Source organism: Lycorma delicatula, chromosome 1 (assembly GCF_047948215.1).
Source record: "Lycorma delicatula isolate Av1 chromosome 1, ASM4794821v1, whole genome shotgun sequence".
NCBI classification, from domain to species: Eukaryota; Metazoa; Arthropoda; class Insecta; order Hemiptera; family Fulgoridae; genus Lycorma; species Lycorma delicatula.
In genome coordinates this window covers 22,179,301-22,205,116 of record NC_134455.1, presented here as the reverse complement: position 1 = coordinate 22,205,116, position 25,816 = coordinate 22,179,301, and the positions used below count along the sequence as shown (strand labels likewise).

Sequence of the window (25,816 nt, the reverse complement as noted above, 5' to 3'; positions counted from 1 at the left end):
GCTTGGACCAACAAAATGCTTTTATATCATTGCACCATACTTTAATGACATTTTTCAAATACAATAATCAAAACCCTGACTTTTTCTTTTGGTTAACTGGTATTCCTCTTGCCACCACCCCATTCTGTCGTCCTACAACATATGACCAAATATCCGTGCCAAAAAGAAGGCTACTACTTTTCCTCAAAAACAGTGTAGCGACAAATAATCTAATAGCTCTTAGTGAGCGAACTAAGCGAGATGTCATACACCACCTGTTTACGTGTTCCAACCGTTCACTTGTCATACAATAAAACTAAAATGGGGAGTCGAATCCGTTGTTATTATATTAAAAAGACAGTAATTTCCTGTCAAGCATCGGTCGCTGAATGCCAGCTAGTATCTGTCTATTTAAAGCTCTTGGAACTGGTTGGATCTGGGTAGTGGCCAGCCATTATCTCTGGATTTGCTTCCCAATCAACACGGTATGAATCATTATACAGGGTTATCATAAAAGAATGGTTCCATAATAGCGGGTCTATTTTTTTTCAGAGGCATCTCTTTCCGTTTAAGTAACACATATTTTAAATATCAATCAAATCGATTCATAAATACAATTTTTTTATGTATCTAGACCCTAACGCTACCTTTTTTTTTTTTTTTTTTTTCTCTACTCTCCCCGATTCAATTAAGTATACTCAGTCGGGGAGAGTGTCCTTTTACTCTCAAAGGAGGCGTCCCCCACCCGCCGGCTATACGTCCGGCACGGCAGGTTGGCCTCCCTGGTCGCGGATCGTTTGTTTTACATCGCCTGCCTCTAATCCCCCGCTTTAGAGCCAAGGTCCGGCTATGCCGTCCCCCATCGCCTCAGCAGGGAACCGGGACTCAGTCTTTACGCCTTTGGCCTCTAATCGACAGCGCCGACCCCACAAAGAGCCTAGGCTCCCGCAGGGACGACCACGCCGACCGGGACTTGGTCTTTTATTTTAACCCAAACTCAAACTCCCCTGGAGTTCACCCCCTTCTCAGGTACCCGCACACCAAGGCGTACAGGCCCTCCATGGAGTGACTGTTCGCCCTACCCTACTGTTTATACTCCCATTCTTCTGTCTTCATCCTCTTTGGCCCGCAGGACCTCCCCGGCGAACCTGCGGAACCATTCCCGGTTCTCATTGTTGTACCCCGACCGGTTTATAAGATTTTCTGGTGTAAGACCGTTAATTACTATTTGACCTCTGTTAACGGCCCATCTTGCACATATGAACGACGTATGTTCGGCATCGTCGTTCTCTGGACAATAGATGCACTGCGGGGTGGCTCTCTTCCCGATCCTATACAGATACTGACCGAAAGAGCCGTGCCCCGTCAGTAATTGTGTCATGTAAAAATTGACATCTCCGAGTCTATTGTTATTCCAGCTTTTAATATTAGGGATTAGGCGTCTGGTCCATTCTCCCACTCTGGACCCTGCCCGCTCTTCTTGCCATTCTTGTTCTATAATCCCTTCCATCTCTTCTTTCGACATACCGCTGTGTCTGAGGGTTCTGGCTTTTATCTGAAGGTCTACGGGTAGGACCCCGGTCAGTACGCACAGCGCGTAATACGATACCGTACAGTAATTAGCAGCTACACGCAGCAATGCCAGTCTATGGACACTTCTCAACTTCTTTTTATTTCGCTGTATGTTCATCGCCGCCCCCCATATGGGAGCCGCATACAGTACCGTCGAAGTGATAGCCGCGGTTAGCAATCTTTGAATAACCATTTTAGATGTGCCGTGGTTTTGAAATAATCCTCTTAATCCCTTTACAGCAGGAGTAAGTCTCCCACAAATCATATCGATATGCTTGCTGAACCTTAAACTTTTGTCCAGAAGTACCCCCAAGTATTTTGTTTCTTTTACTTCATCGATTCTCTGTCCTCTGATATTTAGATTCACACTTCTTAATGGTCTTCTACCCGAGAGGACCAGGCAACAGGATTTATTAGGAGCTATTTCTAATTTGTTATCCTCCATCCATTCATCTATTGTTCTAAGCGCTTGGTTTGCCTTGTTCTCCAGTTCATTAATATCTCTGTCTTCTACTAATATTGCGATATCATCCGCGTATCCTACTATCGATACCCCTTCGGGGTAGTTCAGCCTGAAGATTTTATCATAGAAAACATTCCATAAGGTTGTGCCAAGGACAGATCCCTGCGGCACCCCTCCGAATACCTGAAATATGTCTTTCCTTTCTAGGGTTTTGACCTCTATGAACCTATTTTGCAGAGATTGATCTATCTGATTTACTAAGTATTTACTTATTTGCATGGCTTGAAGCGCCTCAATGATGGCTGTGCAGGGGACCGTACCAAATGCGTTTCTAACATCAAGCATTATGATCATGGGGATTTTTCTAGTCCTCCATGTACCGCTTCTGCAATTTAATGCTCAGTTTTTTACCTTGCGGATATCCAAGTTAACACAGAAACTTCGAGGGTGTCCGCATAACAGCTCAACAAAGTTTCATTGGAATCGGTAGAATGGTATAAGAACGCAAACGGGAATATATATATATATATATATATATACAGAGAGAGAGAGAGAAGACTTGCTGACCCGGCAATGCTTCACTAGTACTAGATTTGAGTATATACAGGGTTATCATAAAAGAATGGTGCGGTTTTGAACATGGTTTAAATTAAAACAGGATTACTTAACAGTTTATGCTTTTTTATTTTTCAAATTTGTCGTCTCAAACATTTTTTTACATAATTAATAAATTTCAATATGTGCGCCCATAGTCGCTCGACAAATGTCCAAACGATACTCAAACTTCTCTCCAAACATTTCTTCGTTAATGGTTGTAATCGCTTCATTAATACTGTTTTTAAGCGGTTTAGGTCGCGAATTTTTTGCGTATAAACAACGCTTTTGATGTACCCCTAAAAGAAAAAATCGTAAGATGTCAGGTCTGGACTCCTTGGAAGCCAAAGTACGGGTCCTTGCCGGCCTATCAATCGATCTACAAATTTTTCGTTCAAAGCGTCCCTGACCGATGCATTGAAGTGCCGGGGGAACACCATCTTGTTGGAAATTAAGTCGATGAATGTTTTCGAGTTCATCCGGCTGAGGAAAGCAATAATCGGTTAACATGTCAAGATACACGACTCCATTAATTGTTTTTTCAACAAAGAAGAAAGGCCCTATTACACGATTTTTCATCACACCATACCAAACATTAACTTTAGGCGAATCTCGTTGTTTCTCAATAATTACGTCTGGGTTTTCAGAGCCCAATATTCGTGAATTGTATCTGTTAACGCATCCGTTCATATGGAATGTAGCTTCGTCTGTAAAAATTATATCGTCTAAAAATGATACGTTTTTACTTATTCTGCCCAACATTTCAACAACGAAATTGTAACGTTTTACACCATAATCGGGTTTCAATTCTTCCCGTATCTGGATTTTATAAGCGTGTAATTTCAGTTTTTTAAGTAAAACTTTCTGGACCACCGGGTTGGTCTAGTGGTGAACCCCTCTTCCCAAATCAGCTGGAAGTCGAGAGGTTACAGCGTTCAAGTCCTAGTAAAGCCAAGTTATTTTTACACGGATTTGAATACTAGATCGTGGATACCGGTGTTCTTTGGTGGGTTGGGTTTCAATTAACCACACATCTCAGAAATGGTTGAACTGAGAATGTACAAAACTTACACTTCATTTACACTCATACATATCATCCTCTGAAGAATTATCTTAACGGTAGTTACCGGAGGCTAAACAGGAAAAAAGAAAGAATAAGTAAAACTTTGTGAACTGTTGATTTTGGAATACCTAATTCGACGCTTGGACGGGGGATGGACTTCTCAGGACTTTTAATTAGTTCAACCGTTTCGTCAGGTACACTTGGTCTGCCGGTTGATTTCTGGTTCGTAACCGATCCGGTTTCTTTGAATCGTTTGAACCGACGTGTTATGTTATTTTTGTTCGGTGGATCTCTTCCGAATTCACTTCGAAACGCACGTTGAACTAAAATTACGGATTTTAATTCGGCCATCAATAAAACACACTTTGCTTTGTCTTTATCCGAGTACTTAGTAACTCGCTAAACTCACCGCAACAACAATACAAGAACTGACGTTGTGGTTACAATATCTGATAAATAAATTTTTGGGTTGTAGGCTTTCAGGGATACCAATATAACATCTAGAAATTTCCCTACAATCTTCCTATGAATTACGGGAAACCGCACCATTCTTTTATGATAACCCTGTATAAAGATAAAATAAACGCAATTGAAAGTTAGATAAAACATTAACAAAATGAACATTACGGAATTCTCAAAATTAACCTTTCTCTTTTCCCCTATTTCCCTTTTTACCTTTTTTGTTTTTCCCTTTCTTCTGCACTTAAATTGGTCTAGTATTTTTTTTTTTTACTGTATAACTGATTCACATACGAACATTGTCTTATATATATATATATATATACCACCCTGTTTATGTATATATATAGTGTACATATAAATAAACATACAAACGCACACAGACAGAGAGAGAGAGAGAGAGGGCGAGAGATACAGAGGTAGAGAGAGAGTGAGAGATATTGAGAAGAGATTTATATATATATATATATATATATATATATATATATATACGAGGTGCAACAATAAAGTAATGAGACTGATTTTTCTTTGCAAGATGTGGCAACCCTGCAGCTTGCGTAGGCACACCATCTTTGACCTTGGTCTATAAGCTACTTCTAGTCCAAGCGGCACATTGATGCAACTGTTCAGTCGTGAGTTGTGGTGTAATAAGTGAACACGCGTTTGTGTCTCTCGTCACAGAAATGAAACCGTAAAATATTGCGCGACGGTATGCCATTTCTTTTTGCGTTAAATCGGGTGAAAACGCGACGTCAACTTACGGTAAGCTTCAGAAGGCTTTTGGAGAGGTGGTTATGTCAAGAGCTCAAGTTTTTCGGTGGCATAATATTTTTAGTGAAGGCAGAACGAATGTTGAAGATGAAGACCGCAGTGGACGACCATCAACGTCATGGACAGATCTCAACTTGGCCAGGGTGCGTGAAATCGTACGATCTGATCGAAGATTATCCGTGAAAATGATTACAGAAGAACTCAACATCGATCGAGAAACGGTTTGTCTGAATATTAACTGAAGATCTTGGTATGAGAAAGATTTGTGCAAAAATGGTACCCAAAAATCTCACAATAAGAACAGCGAGAAACACGGAAAAATGTGGCAGCCGATCTGTTAGAGCAAACGGAAATCAATCCAGATTTGTTGAGCCGTGTTATCACCGGTGATGAAGGTTGGTTTTTTCAATACGATCCAGAGACAAAACGCCAAAGTTCGCAACGGTGCTCAAAGGGATCACCCAGACCAAAAAAAGCTCGCATGTCAAAGTCAAAAGTGAAATGCATGCTTGTGTGCTTCTTTGATTCCAACGGAATTGTTCATAAAGAGTGGGTGCCTCCTGGACAAACAGTTAACCAATATTTCTACAAAGAAATTTTAGGAAGACTTCGTAAACGAGATCTTCTTGTCGGTGCCGACATTGCTGATAATTGGATTCTGCATCACGATAATGCGCCATCCCATACTGCTCTGTCAGTACAGCAATTTTTAACTTGAAAACAAATTTCAGTACTACCACATCCACTTTATTCACCAGATATCGCTCCGTGCGACTTTTTTCTATTTCCAAGAGTCAAAATGGCGGTCAAGGGACACCATTTTCAAACAACACAAGATGTCCAAAAGAGGGTCTTGGAGGATATTACAGAAGATGAGTTCCAGAAATGTTACCATCAATGGCAGAAGCGCTGGAATAAGTGTGTGCAATCAGAGGGGAAGTACTTCGAAGGAGACAACACTAAACATGACTAAAATAGTAAGCAACTTTTTTTTCACATCTGTCTCATTACTTTATTGTCGCACCTCGTATATATATATATAGTGTACATTTACATAAACATACACACACAAACACAGAGAGAGAGCGAGAGAGAGAGAAATTATTTTACTTTTTTTATTAAAAAATAATTGAATAATTTCTTCACATTTTTCTTGACAGTTTGGCATAAAATGGATTACGTCTATTACAAAATAAAGATATTATTTTAGAATTATTGGAAAGAATAAATGTACTTTCAGTGAAAGCAAGTTGCTTATTATAACAGCTCTGTTGTAATTGCATAGGATGACGTCATCCTATGCAATTACAACAGATTTTTATTGTTCATTCGATTCTCGTTCTTTATCACAATCGGTGGTTCGCGTATAGGCACTGTACCAACTGCAGTACCTCGTATTTCACCTCGAATGTGTGTGTGTATATATATATATATATATATATATATATATATATATAATGATTCAGGAGGAAGGAAAAATAATTTGGGAACTGATTATACAGCTTGAAATATCGAAAAATGTTCATACAAAATTAACGTAGTGGCTTCTAGGTCATCTGGTCTTAGATTTATATCGTGAAAAGGGTTCAATATTTTTTCACCAATCATTTTAAACATATTATCTTAGGCTTGTCACCCATTGACAAACAGCATGAAACCAGTTCCCGACAAGAAGTTGTTTCCCTTTGGATGATAGCGAGGAAGTAAAAAAAAGCCGCAGTTTGTCGTTTGTTTGGGGTCAGTGGTCTTCTCTTGAGTGGTCGAAGATATGGTGTCGAAGAATAACTACGGCTTTCTAACTATCACTAGTCCCCCGCCGGCAACCAACCCCTTGCCAAAAACTGGAAACATGCTGCGTGTCACCCAAAGGCTCAATGAGCCCAGTGTCTCAACTGGTGCCCAGCCACCCATTGGTGTGCCATGGTTTCATGGCACAACCACCCAGTGACAAGCCTCGACGATGTAGTATCTGCTCTTTCAGAATAGTAAATTAAAAATGAATATTATTTTAGTTACCCGTTTTGAACTGTTGCTATGAAACAGTATTTAGAATAATTTTATTGTTACTTCTTTATCATTTTTATATACAGTGTACAATTTTTACTTGGATCGACATAAAATAATCGATAATTTCAGTTGTGGTTATTGGAAATCTTTTTTCTCCTCGATAGTTGTACAATCTAATTATATTTTACGCTTTAAATATTAATTATTTTTATTTTACTTAGTTTAATATTTCAAAGGTTGGTAGCACTGTCCAGGACTCAATACCAGATTAAACGTTTATTTTAACGTAAATTTTTTTCCATTTTGGTTGATAATTCATTAAATTTAAGTTTTTTATTTTTTTCATTTATCAGACGCGAATACGTGCAGTTTTGGTTATGTGAAGGTGGGTGGGGGGGGGGGGTTCTTTAACCATTATCACGTACTATGATCTCTGTACAAACAATGTTGTTTGAACACATCTTGTTTGTTATCGTCCTGCCATTAATTAGTCCCTAACTATTATCATGCTGTGTCATTTAATAGCTTCCGTATGCACTGTAGAACTGAAGCAACCCTTTTTTCCACCTGGTGTGTATGTTATATATATATATATATATATACACAAATGTACTATATTTTATATATATATATATATATATATATATATATTGTATATATAGTGTATATTAACATAAACACACACACACACACACACACACACCAGGAGAGAGAGAGAGAGAGAGAGGGGGAGGGAGGGAGAGAGAGAGAGATGAGTAAAATATACCACCTTGTGAATATATATATATATATATATAGTGCACATATATATAAACCCAGACACACAGAGAGAGGGAGAGAGAGACGGTAAGATGGGAGTAATTATTTTCCTTTTTTTGTGTAAAAAAAAAAAAAAAAAATTGAATAATTTCATCACGTGTTTCTTGACAGTTTGGCATAATATGGATTACGTCTATTACAAAATAAAGAAATGATTTTGCAATTAATGGAAATATTAAATGTACTTTCAGTGAAAGCAAATTGCTTATTATAACAGCTACATCATACTATGAAATTACAACAAAATTATATTGTTCGTTTGATTTTAGTTCTTTATCATCACTGGTTGTTCGCGTATAGAAACTGTGCAAATGCATATACAGAGTGTCCCATATAAAACGCAACCCATCAATCACTCATCCATGAAATTTCAAAAGTCAAGCTTACTCCCCTACTCGTTACTGAAATGGACTCGTCCAACATCTGAACATCGCGGCGACGCAGTAGAACACTATCGTTAGTAACAACAATGCAATCATAACGTTCAGTGTATTGCTATAGACAAAATGGTGTTTTCGCTAGATGAACGTGTTTTCATTGTCGAGTCGTATTTCAGTACGAAATCAGTGGTTGCAGTGGAAGATTTGTTTCGCCATAAGTACCTAGATAAACCGGCTCCTAACAAAATATCAGTATTAAGGTTATTCGCAAAATTTAGAGAGACCGGTTCTGTTAATAACAAGGAACACAAAAGATCTGCGTCGGTGTTGAATACAGAGTCGCTGAAATCAAAGACCGATTATTCGACTCGCGAAATAAATCGATCAGATGTTTGTCTGCTGAAATTAATTTGTCTAAATCGACTGTTCATCGGGCGACCAAACGATTACAATTACGACCTTATCGCATTCAAACGGTTCATCGACTTCTTGAGCCCGACAAAGAAAAACGGCTACAATATTGTCAACGGTTCCGTCGATTTCTGCGTGAGGGAATTAATGTTATGGATTCGTTATTTTACACAGATGAAGCACGGTTTCATTTTGATGGCTACGTAAACAGCCAAAACAGTAGAATTTGAAGCGCTGAAAATCCCCACGTTTATCACGAAAAACCCGCAGAAGTTGGGCGTGTGGTACGCGACATCGCGGAATAAAATAATCGGTCCTATTTATTTCGATTACATCATTAATGCAGAACGATATCAGGATATTTTATTTCAGTTCATAGCATTCTTGGAAGAGGAAGACACACACTGGTGGCTACAACTTGACGGTGCGACATCGCACTACGCAGGTTCAACTTCTACAACAATGAGAACTGGGAATGGTTCCGCAGGTTCGCCGGGGAGGTCCTGCGGGCCAAAGAGGATGAAGACAGAAGAATGGGAGTATAAACAGTAGGGTAGGGCGGACAGTCACTCCATGGAGGGCCTGTACGGCTTGGTGTGCGGGTACCTGAGAAGGGGGTGAACTCCAGGGGAGTTTGAGTTTGGGTTAAAATAAAAGACCAAGTCCCGGTCAGCGGGGTCGTCCCTGCGGGAGCCTAGGCTCTTTGTGGGGTCGGCGCTGTCGATTAGAGGCCAAAGGCGTAAAGACCGAGTCCCGGTTCCCTGCTGAGGCGCTGGGGGACGGCATAGCCGGACCTTGGCTCTAAAGCGGGGGATTAGAGGCAGGCAATGTAAAACAAAAGATCCGAGACCGGGGAGGCCAACCTGCCGTGCCGGATGTATAGCCGGCGGGTGGGGGACGCCTCCTTTGAGAGTAAAAGGACACTCTCCCCGACTGAGTATACTTAATTGGATATCCGGTCGGGGAGAGTAAGGTTCAACTTCTGATTTCGTCGAGGAATTCTTTTGTAATCGTGTTATCGGTCGAGGCTTGTGGCCACCAAGATCTCCAGATTTGACTGCGGCGAATTTTTTTCTACGGGGTTACCTCAAAGAAAAAGCCTACAGCAACAAACCACAAACACTTGAACGATTGAAAGTCAATATTGAACAAGCTGTATTAAATATCCGGCCACAAACTTTGAAAAAAGTTGCAAGAAACGCTGTAAAAAGAATTGAAGCTTGTATTCAAGAAGATGGCGGCCACTTGCAACATTTACTCTAAATGGATGGTAATAATAAAAATTACATTTACATTTACACATGCCTTTTTATTATTTCAATACCTACCAATATAAGGTTGGGTTGCGTTTTATATGGGACACCCTGTATATATATATATATATAGTGCTTCAGGAGGAAGGATAAATAATTTGGGAACTGATTATACAGATTTAAATGAGGAAAGATAGATGTTCATACAAAATTAACATAGTGGCTTCTAGGTCATCTGGTCTTAGATTTAATTCGTGGCAAGTGTTCGATATTTTTTCACCAATCATTTTAAATATTTTATCTTTCTCAATAAAATATATGTTGCCAATCTGTGACTAAGCCGTGGCACAGCCAACCGTACTATTTATTATTATTATTTTAATTATCTTAGGCTTGTCACCCATTGACAAACAGCATGAAACCAGTTCCTGACAAGAAGTTGTTTCCCTTTGGATGATAGCGAGGAAGTAAAAAAAAGCCGCAGTTCGTCGTTATTGGGGTTGTCCGCGTCACACGTTTGGGTCCAAATTGGCCCGTATTGTGTGTTATATACGTTTCGGGGGGGGGGGGGTGTTAAGGGTACCGCGTTAAGGGTACTGCGGTTTTCTAACTATCACTAGTCGCCCGCCGGCAACCAACTCCTTGTCAAAAACTGGAAACATGCTGCGTGTCACCCAAAGGCTCAATGAGCCCAGTGTCTCAACTGGTGCCCAGCCACCCATTGGCGTGCCATGGTTTCATGACACAACCACCCAGTGACAAGCCTCGACGATGTAGTATCTGCTCTTTCAGAATAGTAAAGTAAATATGAATTTTATTTTAGTTACCCGTTTTGAACTGTTGCTATGAAACAGTATTTATAAAAATTTTATTGTTACTTCTTGAATTTTTACTTAATCGATAATTTCAGTTATGGTTATAGGTTACTTCATCCCGCTCTCTCTATAGGTCTTCTTTACTCGCTCTCTCTCTCTCTCTCTCTCTCTCTCTCTCTCTCTCTCTCTCTCACACACACAACTCTTTCCTCTCTCTCTCTCTCTCTCTCTCTCTCTCTCTCTCTCTCACACACACACACACACACACACACACACACACACACACAACTCTTTCCTCTCCACCCTCTCTCACTCACACACAACTCTTTCCTCTCTCTCCCCCCCTCTCTCTCACTTTTTGTGTGTGTGTGTGTGCGTGTGTGTGTGTGTGTGTGTGTGTGTGTTTGTATTTGTATTTATATATATATATATATATATATATATATATAAACGACGTGCGACAATAAAGTAATGAGACTGATTTTTCTTTGCAAGATGTGGCAACCCTGCAGCTTGCGTAGGCACACCATCTTTGACCTTGGTCTATAAGCTACTTCTAGTCCAAGCGGCACATTGATGCAACTGCTCAGTCGTGAGTTGTGCTGTAATAATTGAACACATGTTTCTGTCCATCGTCACAGCTTTTTGAACATCTTGTGTTGTTTGAAAATGGTGTCTCTTGACCGCCATTTTGACTCTTGGAAATAGAAAAAAGTCGCACGGAGCGATATCTGATAAATAAGATGGCTGTGGTAGTACTGAAATTTGTTTTGAGGTTAAAAATTGCTGTACTGACAGAGCAGTATGAGATGGGGCATTATCGTAATGCAGAATCCAATTATCATCAATTGTGGCACGGACACGAAGATCTCGTTTACGAAGTCTTTCTAACATTTCTTTGTAGAAATATCGGTTAACTGTTTGTCCAGGAGGCACCCGCTCTTTATGAACAATTCCCTTGGAATCGAAGAAGCGCACAAGCATGCATTTCACTTTTGACCAAAGTCAAAAGTGAAATGCAAAACGAATTGAAATGAATTACCAACTTGGAGCTGCTACACATTTCACATTTCTTTTTTTGTAACATTTTCTTCTTAGTTTTCGTCGGTTTTGTTGTTAATAAAAGTCGACATGTTTAAAATTTATTTCCTTTTTGTTGACATTATTTACATAAATCTTCTTATAATTAAATTCTCTACAATTTATGTTTAAAAAATTTATGATTTATTACCAATTTAACAACGTTATTGTACGTCAAACGTAAAAAAAAATGGTTTTTTGACCCTATTTTTGGCGTTTTACATGGGATATCTTAGAAACTAAGAGAGATACAGTTCTGGGAATTATTTTTATCGATTTCCCAGCTCAAAAACCATAAGAAACAATTGAATTTACCTCTTAATTGACCTTTCCAGGATTTTAGAAAGCTTTAATTTACCCGGAAGAACTGAAACTCGGGCGAAATCTTTCACCCTGTATAACTCGCTAACGAAGCGTTTTCGGACCTATGTTTATATGAACTTTTTTCTTATTTTAGAATGAGTCAAAAAAATGCGTCTAGAATGAGTTGTCAAAGTATTGCCCTATGCTCCTGAATATTATATCAATAATAATGTGTTGGCTGAACGGAGTTGAAACTCATACCGAACATGTGGAAGGGATGAACAAACCGGTCTAGAACAATCCGGTAGACACAGCGTTGCCAGATCGATCGCAGTGTTACAAATATCATTAATTTTCTCACATACCTCGTATGTCGTAATATCTTAATTAATAAAATATATGAACAGGGTAGATAAGCTACTAGTTTTTATCTTTCGCTTGTTACTTACTGGGAAGAAACAACTTATCAGTAACTGGTTAAATGTTGCTTGCTAATGGGTTACAAGCCGAAAATTGGGGAGATGTAGTTTATTATCCATTGTTTTTTTTGTCTTCAGTCATTTGACTGGTTTGATGCAACTCTCCAAGATTCCCTATCTAGTGCTAGTCGTTTCATTTCAGTATACCCTCTACATCCTACATCCCTAACAATTTGTTTTACATATTCCAAACGTGGCCTGCCTACACTACCTGTCCTTCCAATATTAAAGCGACTATTCCAGGATGCCTTAGTATGTGGCCTTTATAGGCCACATACTAAGGCAAAAAAATACCAATTTGGAGTAACTGTCCCACAAATCATATCAATATGCTTGCTGAACCTTAAACTTTTGTCCAGAAGTACCCCCAAGTATTTTGTTTCTTTTACTTCATCGATTCTCTGTCCTCTGATATTTAGATTCACACTTCTTAATGGTCTTCTACCCGAGAGGACCAGTAAACAGGATTTATTAGGAGCTATTTCTAATTTGTTATCCTCCATCCATTCATCTATTGTTCTAAGCGCTTGGTTTGCCTTGTTCTCGAGTTCATTAATATCTCTGTCTTCTACTAATATTGCGATATCATCCGCGTATCCTACTATCGATACCCCTTCGGGGTAGTTCAGCCTGAAGATTTTATCATAGAAAACATTCCATAAGGTTGGGCCAAGGACAGATCCCTGCGGCACCCTTCCGAATACCTGAAATATGGCTTTCCTTTCTAGGGTTTTGACCTCTATGAACCTATTTTGCAGATATTGATCTATCTGATTTACTAAGTATTTACTTATTTGCATGGCTTAAAGCGCCTCAATGATGGCTGTCCAGGGGACCGTCCCAAATGCCTTTTTAACATCAAGCGTTATGATCATGGGGATTTTTCTAGTCCTCCATGTACCGCTTCTGCAATTTAATGCCCAGTTTTTTACCTTCTCGACTGCGGTCACCGTGGACCGTCCCTTTCTAAATCCGTATTGTTCCGGATATAGACATTGTTTTTCCTCTATTTCCTCTCTAAGTCTATTTTCTAACAACCTTTCAACTACTTTTCCCATATTATTTATGAGCGTAATCGGTCTATATGATGTGTTCTCTTGAATTTGTCCTGCCTTTGGGAGGAAGACTGTTTTTGCTTCCTTCCAGCATTCAGGGAAGCTTTTATTTTGTAGGCCGTAGCTGGCTACATCGACTATTTCCCAAGGTACGATTCTAGCTATTATCTTAATGATGGCCGCTGGGATACCATCTGGGCTGGGGCTTTTCTTATTTTTTAAGAAAAGCCCCGGCCCAAGGTTCAACGCAAATTCAACGCAGGTTCAACGCAAGTTGAACCTGCGTAGTGAGATTATTGTCTTCCGCGATATCGCGCACCACACGCCCGAATTCTGCGGGTGTAATTGTTTTTCGTGGTAAACGTGGGGATTTTCAGCGCTCCAAATTCTACTATTTTGCCTGTTTACGTAGCCATCCAAATGAAACCGTGCTTCATCTGTGAAAAATAACGAATCCATAACATTAATTCCCTCACGCAGAAATCGACGGAACCGTTGACAATATTGTAGCCGTTTTTCTTTGTCGGGCTCAAGAAGTCGATGAACCGTTTTAATGCGATAAGGTCGTAATTGTAATCGTTTGGTCGCCCGATGAACAATCAATTTAGACAAATTAATTTCAGCAACACAAACGTCTGATCGATTTATTTGGCGAGGCGAGTAATCGGTCTTTGATTTCAGCGACTGTATCTGTATTCAACACCGACGCAGATCTTTTGTGTTCCTTGTTATTAACAGAACCGATATCTCTAAATTTTGCGACTAACCTTAATACTGATGTTTTATTAGCAGCCGGTTTATCTGGGTACTTATGGCGAAACAAATCTTGCACTGCAACCACTGATTTCGTACTGAAGAACGACTCTACAATGAAAACACGTTTATCTAGCGAAAATACCATCTTTTCTCTAGCAATACACTGAACGTTATGATTGCATATTTGTTACTATCGATAGTGTTCTACTGCGTTGCCGCGATGTTCAGATGTTGGACGAGTCCATTTCAGTAACGAGTAAGGGAGTTAACTTGACTTTTGAAATTTCATGGATGAGTGATTGATGGGTTGCGTTTTATATGGGACACCCTGTATTAAAATAGGTCTTAGCGTGTGGCGAATTCGTGGTTAATCATGACTTTTTATTTTGGCTAATCACTTAGTGGCAAGCAACAGCTCGTCAAGGACCCCTTTTCTTTCTTTTTCCTGTTTAGCCTCCGGTAACTACCGTTCAGATAATACTTCAGAGGATGATATGTATGAGTGTAAATGAAGTATAGTCTTATACATTCTCAGTACGACCATTTCTTAGATGTGTAGTTAATTGAAAATCCAACCAATAATGAACACCGGTATCCACGATCTAGTATTCAAATCCGTGTAAAAATAACTCTGATTTTATTAGGACTTGAACGCTGGAATTCTCCACTTCCAAATTAGCTGATTTGGTAAGACGCGTTCACCACTAAACCAATCCGGTGGGTTCGTCAGGGATACCCCTACTGGAAACATCCTACTTATTACCTATTGGTGTTCTCATCTCAACGAGGAGGCGTGGCTTAATCAGTCGAGTGTTTTAATTGGTCCTCACTCACTACCAATAAGGCTTCGGTTTCATGGCACAACCCACCCAGTTAGTCATACTTTTTGAATTATTACTATGAAACAATATATTTATAATAATTTTATTGTTATTTTCTTTATATATATATAGTTTTTATTATTTACACATGAAATAATCGATAATTTTAGTTGTGGTTATTGATCTAGTGAAACGTTTTTACTATTCAGACATCTTGAATTCGAAGGGGAAGACACAAAACTTGTGTCATCATTAATTTTGTAGCTAACCCTTTATTGGATTTACTAGATCCACAGATGGACGGACGTCATCTATTAGGGCCTCAGAAAAATTAAGAAATTTTTTTATAAATAATATACGATATCTTGGAAACAAATTTTCTGATGTAACAACTCATTGAATTCGGAATTTCGAGATATTAAAGGAGTGATAACATTTTAATTTTAATTCTTTTTTTTAATTTTCATGCACAGCTATATTAATTTCTTTAATTTTCTTTTTCAGGAGAACTAGTTGAGAGATATAGACTGTAATTTGAAGAATATAGTAAAACACAAAATTGATAAAGCAATGAATCGTTTTTTTTTATTATCATACAGTATTATGTTACTGTGTATTGCTCGAGGTAGTTAATTGTGAATATACTTCATTGATAATTAATATTTAATTGCAAGAATAATTAATTATTTTATCTCATTATATTTCTTTTTAATTTATACATGTATTGTTTTTTTGTTCCAATAAATTAGATTTACGTTATATATGGTTTTTATTGTTTCTCTCTCTAATTTTAATATGAAATCATTTCCACCTACATAGCTCGTATTAAAGTCCGATGAAATCATCCAACGTTTCTGTAACGCAACATCTGAATCGATCTCGAAACAATCGAGATTTATTGATCCAGTAGACGTCAGAGAGCTTACCTCCTTGTTTCAACTTTTTTTTTTTTCTTCAGTCATTTGACTGGTTTGATGCAGCTCTCCAAGATTCCCTATCTAGTGCTAGTCGTTTCATTTCAGTATACCCTCTACATCCTACATCTCTAACAATTTGTTTTACATACTCCAAACGTGGCCTGCCTACATAATTTTTCCCTTCTACCTGTCCTTCCAATATTAAAGCGACTATTCCAGGATGCCTTAGTATGTGGCCTATAAGTCTGTCTCTTCTTTTAACTATATTTTTCGAAACGCTTCTTTCTTCATCTATTTACCGCAATACCTCTTCATTTGTCACTTTATACACCCATCTGATTTTTAACATTCTCCTATAGCCCCGCATTTCAAAAGCTTCTAATCTTTTCTTCTCAGATACTCCGATTGTCCAAGTTTCACTTCCATATAAAGCGACACCCCAAACATATACTTTCAAAAATCTTTTCCTGACGTTTAAATTAATTTTTGATGTAAACAAATTATATTTCTTACTGAAGGCTCGTTTAGCTTGTGCTATTCGGCATTTTATATCGCTCCTGCTTCGTCCATCTTTAGTAATTCTACTTCCCAAATAACAAAATTCTTCTACCTCCATAATCTTTTCTCCTACTATTTTCACATTCAGCGGTCCATCTTTGTTATTTCTACTACATTTCATTACTTTTGTTTTGTTCTTGTTTATTTTCATGCGATAGTTTTTGCGTAGGACTTCATCTATGCCGTTCATTGTTTCTTCTAAATCCTTTTTACTCTCGGCTAGAATCACTATATCATCAGCAAATCGTAGCATTTTTATCTTTTCACCTTGTACTGTTACTCCGAATCTAAATTCTTCTTTAACATCATTAACTGCTAGTTCCATGTAAAGATTAAAAAGTAACGGCGATAGGGAACATCCTTGTCGGACTCTCTTTCTTATTAGGGCTTCTTTCTTGTTCTTCAATTGTTATTGTTGCTGTTTGGTTCCTGTACATGTTAGCAATTGTTCTTCTATCTCTGTATTTGAACCCTAATTTTTTTAAAATGCTGAACATTTTATTCCAGTCTACGTTATCGAAAGCCTTTTCTAGGTCTATAAACGCCAAGTATGTCGGTTTGTTTTTCTTTAATCTTCCTTCTACTATTAATCTGAGGCCTAAAAGTGCTTCCCTTGTCCCTATACTTTTCCTGAAACCAAATTGGTCTTCTCCTAACACTTCTTCCACTCTCCTCTCAATTCTTCTGTATAAAATTCCAGTTAAGATTTTTGATGCGTGACTAGTTAAACTAATTGTTCTGTATTCTTCACATTTATCTGCCCCTGCTTTCTTTGGTATCATAACTATAACACTTTTTTGAAGTCTGATGGAAATTCCCCATTTTCATAAATATTACACACCAGTTTGTATAATCTATCAATCGCTTCCTCACCTGCACTGCGCAGTAATTCTACAGGTATTCCGTCTATTCCAGGAGCCTTTCTGCCATTTAAATCTTTTAATCAACTATAAAAATAAAATTTTCAGTGTAACAAAAAGAACAGTAATTCTATATGTAAAATCATTTCTTACGTTTCAGTTTATACGGATGGCTATAGACAGACAAAATATATATATATATACAGGGTGTCCCATATAAAACGAAACCCATCAATCACTCATCCATGAAATTTTAAAAGTCAAGTTAACTCCCTTACTCGTTACTGAAATGGACTCGTCCAACATCTGAAAATCGCGGCATCTTTTTTGGGATATATTATCTTTATATACTCCTATCTCCTTGAAATGATTATATATATCAGGTGTGGCCAAACATTTAACTTTTAGGGGCTACTTTTTCCATAAAATATAGTCTGCGATCGACTATGGATATGGGCAAATAATTTTAAAATTTTAGAAGTAATTAAAGAAGTCCAAAAAGAAATAAAGATAATTGGGATATATAGTTATAAGTTAATAAGCTCAAAGCAATATAACTTGAAATTATAGGAAAGTATAAAATACTATTAACTTTTTTATCACCTTAAAATAATGAAAAACAAAAAAATCCTAAAAAAAATAAAAACCAAAATATAATTTAAAGTAACAGGTAAATAACTCCTTCAACACATATATATTATTTTAACACATATAAATTAAGTTTAGATAATGCAAAAGTACAGAATATAGTTGCTTGAGGAAGTGGGTCGTCAGTATATAAAGGAGATTCAGAAGTTCAGAAGTTATGTGATAAATTTACTTTATAATTGTAATCCGTATAATTTGGAATATGTAAAACAAATTGTTAGGGATGTAGGATGTAGAGGGTATACTGAAATGAAACGACTAGTACTAGATAGGGAATCTTGGAGAGCTGCATCAAACCAGTCAAATGACTGAACAATTTGACAACTACAGAACAATTAGTTTAACTAGTCATGCATCAAAAATCATAACTAGAATTCTATACAGAAGAATTGAGAGGAGAGTGGAAGAAGTGTAAGGAGAAGACCGATTTAGTTTCAGGAAAAGTATACGGACAAAGGAAGCAATTTTAGGCCTCAGATTAATAGTAGAAGGATGATTAAAGAAAAACAAACCAACATACTTGGTGTTTATAGACCTAGAAAAGGCTTTCGATAACGTAGACTGGAATAAAATGTTCAGCATTTTAAAAAAATTAGGGTTCAAATACAGAGATAGAAGAACAATTGCTAACATGTACAGGAACCAAACAGCAACAGTAATAATTGAAGAACATAAGAAAGAGGCCGTAAGAAGAAAGGGAGTCCGACAAGGATGTTCCCTATCTCCATTACATTTTAATCTTTACATGGAACTAGCAGTTAATGATGTTAAAGAACAATTTAGATTCGGAGTAACAGTACAAGGTGAAAAGATAAAGATGCTACGATTTGCTGATGATATAGTAATTCTAGCCGAGAGTAAAAAGGATTTAGAAGAAACAATGAACGGCATAGATGAAGTCCTACGCAAGAACTATCGCATGAAAATAAACAAGAACAAAACAAAAGTAATGCAATGTAATAGAAATAACAAAGATGGACCGTTGAATGTGAAAATAGGAGGAGAAAAGATTATGGAGGTAGAAGAATTTTGTTATTTGGGAAGTAGAATTACTAAAGATGGACGAAGCAGGAGCGATATAAAATGCCGAATAGCACAAGCTAAACAAGACTACAGCAAGAAATATAATTTGTTTACATCAAAAATTAATTTAAATGTCGGGAAAAGATTTTTGAAAGTATACGTTTGGAGTGCCTCGCTTTATATGGAAGTGAAACTTGGACGATCTGAGAAGAAAAGATTAGAACCTTTTGAAATGCGGTGCTATAGGAGAATGTTAAAAATCAGATGGGTAGATAAAGTGACAAATGAAGAGGTATTGCGGCAAATAGATGAAAGAAGCATTTGGAAAAATATAGTTAAAAGAAGAGAGGCCACATACTAATGCATCCTGGAATAGTCGCTTTAATATTGGAAGGACAGGTAGAAGGAAAAAATTGTGTAGGCAGGCCACGTTTGGAATATGTAAAACAAATTGTTAGGGATGTAGGATGTAGAGGGTATACTGAAATGAAACGACTAGCACTAGATAGGGAATCTTGGAGAGCTGCATCAAACCAGTCAAATGACTGAAGACAAAAAAAAAAAAAAATAAAATAATTGTAATCAAGAACAAAATATTCCAGTTAATGCTGATACTGAGAATGTTTTTAGATTGACAAATTAATAATACCTGAAAAATTAGCACAAAAATTAGGAGTAAATTTAAATGAGCAGCAAGTTGTTACTATCGGACCCACCGGGTTGGTCTAGTGGTGAACACGTCTTTCCAAATCAGCTGATTTGGAAGCCGAGAGTTCCAGCGTTCAAGTCCTAGTAAAGCCAGTTATTTTTACACGGATTTGAATACTAGATCGTGAAAACCGGTGTTCTTTGGTGGTTGGGTTTCAATTAACTACACATCTCAGGAATGGTCGAACTGAGAATGTACAAGACTACACTTCATTTACACTCATACATATCCTCATTCATCCTCTGAAGTATTATCTAAACTTTAGTTACCGGAGGCTAAACAGGAAAAAGAAAAAGAAAGAAAAGTTGTTACTATCGAAGCTGTGATTACGAACTTAAGTCCAAAAGAAAGTGCAATGTTAGAAGCATTTTTACAAAGCCTTAACAACGATCAAGTAATAACTTTATCTTTCAGAATACTAAGATAGAAGAGCCGAATATATTTCAGAATAAGTATTTACAGTTATTTAGTAATATGTTTCGTAATCAAGATGAGACTGGTATTGAAGTATCGTTAAATTGCATGCAAGAATATACTACGGAAGTAGCATGTGATGGTAGAGGATCAGAATTATCACATCATATGGATGTAGGTGTAGAGGGTTAAACCTCTACCCTACAATATATGCTTATTTTTTATAGGAGATCATAAGAAAAATAATGACAGATTATAGTAATTATAAAAACATCTACATAGAAAATAACATTGGCTTAAATCTGAAGATGTTAAATAGTTGTAGTATTTTTTTTTTGTCTTCAGTCATTTGACTGGTTTGATGCAGCTCTCCAAGATTCCCTATCTAGTGCTAGTCGTTTCATTTCAGTGTACCCTCTATATCCTACATCCCTAACAATTTGTTTTACATATTCCAAACGTGGCCTGCCTACACAATTTTTTCCTTCTACCTGTCCTTCCAATATTAAAGCGACTATTCCAGGATGCCTTAGTATGTGGCCTCTCTTCTTTTAACTATATGCTTAACTAAATGCTTCTTTCTTCATCTATTTGCCGCAATACCTCTTCATTTGTCACTTTATCCACCCGTCTGATTTTTAACATTCTCCTGTAGCACCACCATTTCAAAAGCTTCTAATCTTTTCTTCTCAGATACTCCGATCGTCCAAGTTTCACTTCGATATAAAGCGACCCTCCAAACATACACTTTCAAAAATCTTTTCTTGACATTTAAATTAATTTTTGATGTAAACAAATTATATTTCTTACTAAAGGCTCGTTTAGCTTGTGTTATTTGGCATTTTATATCGCTCCTGCTTCGTCCATCTTTAGTAATTCTACTTCCCAAATATCAAAATTCTTCTACCTCCATAATCTTTTCTTCTCCTATTTTCACATTCAGTGGTCCATCTTTGTTATTTCTACTACATTTCATTACTTTTGTTTTGTTCTTGTTTATTTTCATGCGTAGGACTTCATCTATGTCGTTCATTGTTTCTTCTAAATCCTTTTTACTCTCGGCTAGAATTACTATATCATCGGCAAATCGTAGCATCTTTATCTTTTCACCTTGTACTGCTACTCCGAATCTAAATTGTTCTTTAACATCATTAACTGCTTGTTCCATGTAAAGATTAAAAAGTAACGGAGACAGGGAACATCCTTGTCGGACTCCCTTTCTTATTACGGCTTCTTTCTTATGTTCTTCAATTGTTACTGTTGCTGTTTGGTTCCTGTACATGTTAGCAATTGTTCTTCTATCTCTGTATTTGAATCCTAATTTTTTTTAAATGCTGAACATTTTATTCCAGTCTATCGAATGCCTTTTCTAGGTCTATAAACGCCAAGTATGTTGGTTTGTTTTTCTTTAATCTTCCTTCTACTATTAATCTGAGGCCTAAAATTGCTTCCCTTGTAGTATGCTTAGTTGTATTATAGGTGAGCATAAAAAATATAGTGATTTATATTCACTCACTGGTCATGAATATAAATATAGTTGTTTTAGTATAATATTAAATATTCTTGCAATACCGTTAGTTGTAGTATCAGGTGTTGTTAAAATATTGTCTGGAGATATTGTTGCTATTAAGCAGTTGGGTAATATTCCACTAATGATTTTACAGAAGATGGACCAAAGTATATCCAAGAAGATATTACAAGGACTTCATGATATGAGTGAGGAAATGCTGTGGGAAATAACAAGTAATATATTTCATAAGTGGCAAGATAATGTTGAAATAATAACCACAACAAGAGGAAGGCTGGTTTAGCAGTTTTAAGAATTATATATGTGATCATATATCATTTATAGCATCTATTACAAACTTTTGGGTAAATGATGGCATACATTATAATCTGGAACAATTAGAAGAGCAGAAATTAGTAAAGCAAGGAGAACTTTAAAACAAGTTATATTACTGGCAAGGAAGCTTAGGGTGTTAAGTAGCGATGATATATATCAGGGATGGCCAACAAGTTGACCGGAATGGAAATGGAATGGAATGCAAAGTTGGCGGGAGTTTATTACTCCCTACTTTATCTCAGAACCTGGACATAGTCCCTTGCTGTTGGATCATTCTAATCGGGCTTCTTTTTTTAAAAGGGTTAATTTTAAATAGCGGGTCTAATTTTTTTCAAGTTTTGGTAATTTTTATTTAGTTAATTTAAGACGGATTTAAAATATATAAATAATTTAAAAGAACTGACATCCCAACTGAAAGAAATAGCTGAAGAACTAGCCCCTATAAACCCAAGAAATAAACACCAATGGTGGAATGAAGAATGTGACAAAGCAGTCAAAGACCGACACCAGGCTTGGATCAACCACCAAACCCAGAAAACTGAAGAATCTAACCATGAATTCACCAAACAAAGGAAAATAACTCAGAAAATTATAAGGGGAACCAAACGACAAGCCCAAAAAAACTTGATTCAGCAAATAGAAGAAAGTTCCAAGAAAACTAACTTCCGAGTCTATTATAAAATTTTGGGTCAGGCTCTTCAAAGATATGAACCACCCACCCTTATGCTGAGAGGAAAAAAAGGAAATATGCCACACCAATAAAGAAAATGCTGAAATTTTGGCAGAAACCTTCAATAGACTCCTCAACTGTGACGACCCCCCAGATCTTTTTGAGATTGACACTGAAACTCCAGTTAAAACTTCACCGGTAAATATCAACCCGCCAACAATTCAAGATGTTCTCGCAGCCTTAAATGAAATAAAAAACTACAAAGCAAGCGGAGAAGACCAGCTTTTCGCAGAACTCTGGAAACACTCATCAGTTTATTCAGTCAAAACTTCCCTACATCTATGCCTCGTGAAAATATGGAACGACGAAAAACTTCCAGAACACTGGACCACAGCCCTCATTCATCCATTACATAAAAAAGGGGATAAAACTAATCCGGAAAACTACAGAGGCATATCTCTCCTGGATTGCACATACAAAATCCTGTCGAGAATCATATACAACCGATGCAAAGACCAACTTGAACTGGAACTTGGGGAATACCAAGGGGGATTTAGGCCATGGAGAGGTTGCCCGGAGCAAATAATATCCCTAAAACTTATGATGGACTTGTATAAAAGACGGAAAAAACAACTAATAATCACCTTCGTCGACTTTAAAAGGGCCTATGATTGTATACACCGACCATCCATGCTGAATATTCTGAGAAACCTGGGCCTTCACCCTAAACTCGTAAACATGATAAAATTAACTTTAACCAATACCCAGTCCAGAGTGAAATTCAGAGGTGAACTCTCTCAACCCTTCTACATAAAAACTGGATTCAGGCAAGGAGACGGCCTCTCACCACTCCTTTTTAACTGCGCCCTCGAATTTGTCATGAGAAAATGGTATGAAATAAATCCCAAAAATATAAAAATGGGTACTAAGAAAAACTCCATCACACTAAATCGCCTAGGATTTGCAGATGACCTCGCTCTTTTAGCAAATAATATTCAAGAAGCCAAAAGACAAATCATGAGCCTTCAAAACCTAGCACAAAAGATAGGGCTTCATATCTCTTTCGAAAAAACTGAACTGATGGCCATAGATCCTCTGGTAATAGAGCACATTACGGTAAACGATCAGAAAATTAAAATAGTAAAACAATTTAAATATCTAGGGGAAATAATAACTTATAATTTAAATGAAAAAGTGACATGGGAAAACAGGACAAATAAAATGATTAAATCCTAAAAATTAACTCGGTCAACATATAACAAAAAATGCCTTTCTAAAACAAAACTTAAACATTATAAAACTGTAGTACAGCCAGAAGTCACCTACGGAAGCGAGACCCTTTTCAAAATCACTCAGAAAAAACGAATTGAAAAAATTCTGAAAATAGAGAGGAGAATTGTCAGAACGTGTATCGATAAAAAACACCAAAAAGAAGGCCGATGGTGGATTGTGCCAAATGAGGCGGTGTATCGAGAAATAGAGCCTTTTACTGATACTATGCGGAAAAAAAGAATCTCTTTCTTCGGTCATCTCATAAGGACACAAGGAAACAAGACCGTCAAGAAATATCATTGAAAAGCTCTGGTTCCAAAAGCTAGAAGTAGGATGGATCAAAGAAATTAGAGAAGATATGAAAGAATTGGGAATTTCCCTGACCGACCTACAGAATAAAACTGGAAAAATTACAAAGGTAAAAGATAAAAGCATTAGATTTAAACAAAAGACAGACAAACGACAAAATACAACGAAAAGGGTGTTTACGGATGAAGAAAAGAAAGCAAGATCTGAACGTATGAAGAAATACTGGGCAGCTCGAAAGAGTAAAATAATACGCTTTTCTCAGAAAAGATCCAACTAAAATTGATTTAAGTGGTCCCTTGTTGGCCGTAAAAGCATAATAATAATAATTAAGACGGATTTAGTTGCATTCCAATTCCGTTGTTAAACCAGCGTTATCGAACCCATTTTATGGGCCGACCGCGGAAGGCTAGGATTATGCAACCTGTTCACCCGACGTAATTCCCCTTCAGACCGTCTACTGAAGTCCTTTCGATGCTAACGCTTAATAGGCTAATAGGAATACGCCACAACGGGGCACTAACTATAAGGAGGCAACAATACGACCCCTACTCCGGAGGAGTCGCAATTGCTGCTTTGTTTTACTCTACTTGTAAGTTTTAAACGGAGAGGTTGTGTAGAAGCTCTTTATCCACTTCTGCTATGGCTGCCTTTCGGGACGCATCTCTGCTGGGCTCTGTTCTGGACTATAGTCCGCGATGTTTATTTTTTCTTTTTTTTTTTTTTTTTAGGGCGAAAAACGGTTAAAAGTTATCATCGCCCGGAAAATAAATAAAAGTAATTAAAACTTAAAACTACTATCACAGTAAGCAAAATCCGGAATGGGTGTAAAAGGCCCATTCTCGGATAACAAAAACACTAACATGTAACTTAAAAATACGTTAAAAACTATCATATTAAAACTAAATAAAACTTAAAACTAATATCACAAAAATCTTACAACTAATATCACAGTCAGTCTTTAAAATATTAAAAAAAATAACTTATAAAATTTAACAAATTCCGATAAGGAGTGTAAAAGGCTCCTAATCCTAATCCTAATTTAAAAACTAAAAGTATTAAAAAATATAAGCAGCAGTATTAAATTATTTGTATTAACCCTATACTACGCAAAAACAGAAACATCCGGTCTAAAACCTCTATCACAAGATACCACGGATGTTTCTGGGTAGTTTAAATTTACGACGCGATGCCGCATAACATATGCAGTCCACGAGTATGTGGCGCACAGTCACGCGGCCGTTGCATCGTGCGCATAGAGATGTGGTTGTCCTCTTGTAAACAAGTACTGTTACAAGTACAAGTACAGGTACTTGTAAACAGGTAAGATTTACACAAAAAGAGGTCATGAAAGCTATAAATAAATTTAAAAAAAAGAAAAGCCCCGGCCCAGATGGCATCCCAGCGGCCATCATTAAGATAATAGCTAGGATCGTACCTTGGGAAATAATCGATGCAGCCAGCTACGGCCTACAAAATAGAAGCTTCCCTGAATGCTGGAAGGACGCAAGAACAG

General features: G+C 37.2%; 1 protein-coding gene across 1 annotated transcript in view; it reads left to right on the top strand.

The window, feature by feature from the left end:
- LOC142317433 (ubiquitin carboxyl-terminal hydrolase 30 homolog) overlaps positions 1–15,839 on the top strand; it is a 58,998-nt gene extending 43,159 nt beyond the window's left edge. The window contains exon 8 of the mRNA XM_075354000.1: positions 15,585–15,839. Coding sequence (XP_075210115.1) covers positions 15,585–15,597 — 13 coding nt within the window. The 3' untranslated portion in view covers positions 15,598–15,839. The remainder of the gene's footprint in view (positions 1–15,584) is intronic.
- The last annotated feature ends 9,977 nt before the right edge of the window (positions 15,840–25,816 follow it).